This window comes from Diaphorina citri, unplaced genomic scaffold, assembly GCF_000475195.1.
Source record: "Diaphorina citri unplaced genomic scaffold, Diaci psyllid genome assembly version 1.1 scaffold51321, whole genome shotgun sequence".
NCBI classification, from domain to species: Eukaryota; Metazoa; Arthropoda; class Insecta; order Hemiptera; family Psyllidae; genus Diaphorina; species Diaphorina citri.
The window spans coordinates 9,997-10,639 of record NW_007428632.1 but is presented as its reverse complement, the minus strand read 5'-3'; the positions used below and the strand labels follow the sequence as shown (position 1 = coordinate 10,639).

General features: G+C 48.7%; 1 protein-coding gene across 1 annotated transcript in view; it reads right to left on the bottom strand.

The window, feature by feature from the left end:
* Nucleotides 1-79: 79 nt before the first annotated feature.
* The window catches only part of LOC113473629, a 10,554-nt gene continuing 9,990 nt past the window's right edge, over nucleotides 80-643 (bottom strand). The window contains exon 2 of the mRNA XM_026833144.1: nucleotides 80-621. Coding sequence (XP_026688945.1) covers nucleotides 80-621 — 542 coding nt within the window. The remainder of the gene's footprint in view (nucleotides 622-643) is intronic.

Below are 643 nucleotides of genomic sequence, written 5' to 3'. Positions count from 1 at the left end.
ATGACTTCCTACTCCTTGAAAGAGTCAACGTCAGAGGCTTAGAAAAAACCCATGTTGGGTGTGTCTCGCACGTTACGTGTCATACCACGTGATGTGCCCTGATGATCTTCATATGGATAACTGTAGGGCTCGACATCATAGTAATACCCGTAATCATAATCATAAGGGTGCCGGGGGAACGGGGGAAACCCGTAGTCATAGTGATCAGGGAAAGGAGGGGGAGGGGGAGGATAGTAAGGTGCCGGGGGAACGGGGGAAACCCGTAGTCATAGTGATCAGGGAAAGGAGGGGGAGGGGGAGGATAGTAAGCTGGACCACGGTAAGTATTGTTATAGAAAACACGGTTGACTCTTGAGTCCTTATTCCTACCTACATGTTGTGTACCCTTGCCCTTACCCTTTCGCCACTTGGCACCGTCCCTGCCTTGCATCTCATCACGAGTGTACTGACTATTAGGTGAATACCTACTGTACCTAGACCTAGGTGTTTGTCCATTAGCACTACCTGTATTACCTGTGCTATTTTGATGTCGAGTCGAACCCTTAGCCCTAGTGTTGGTCTCGTGAGTCGCACGTGTCTTTGTGTTGCTAGTGACCTTGGATAGATTGGCCCTATTACTACCAGTGTGACTGTTATTTGGTTT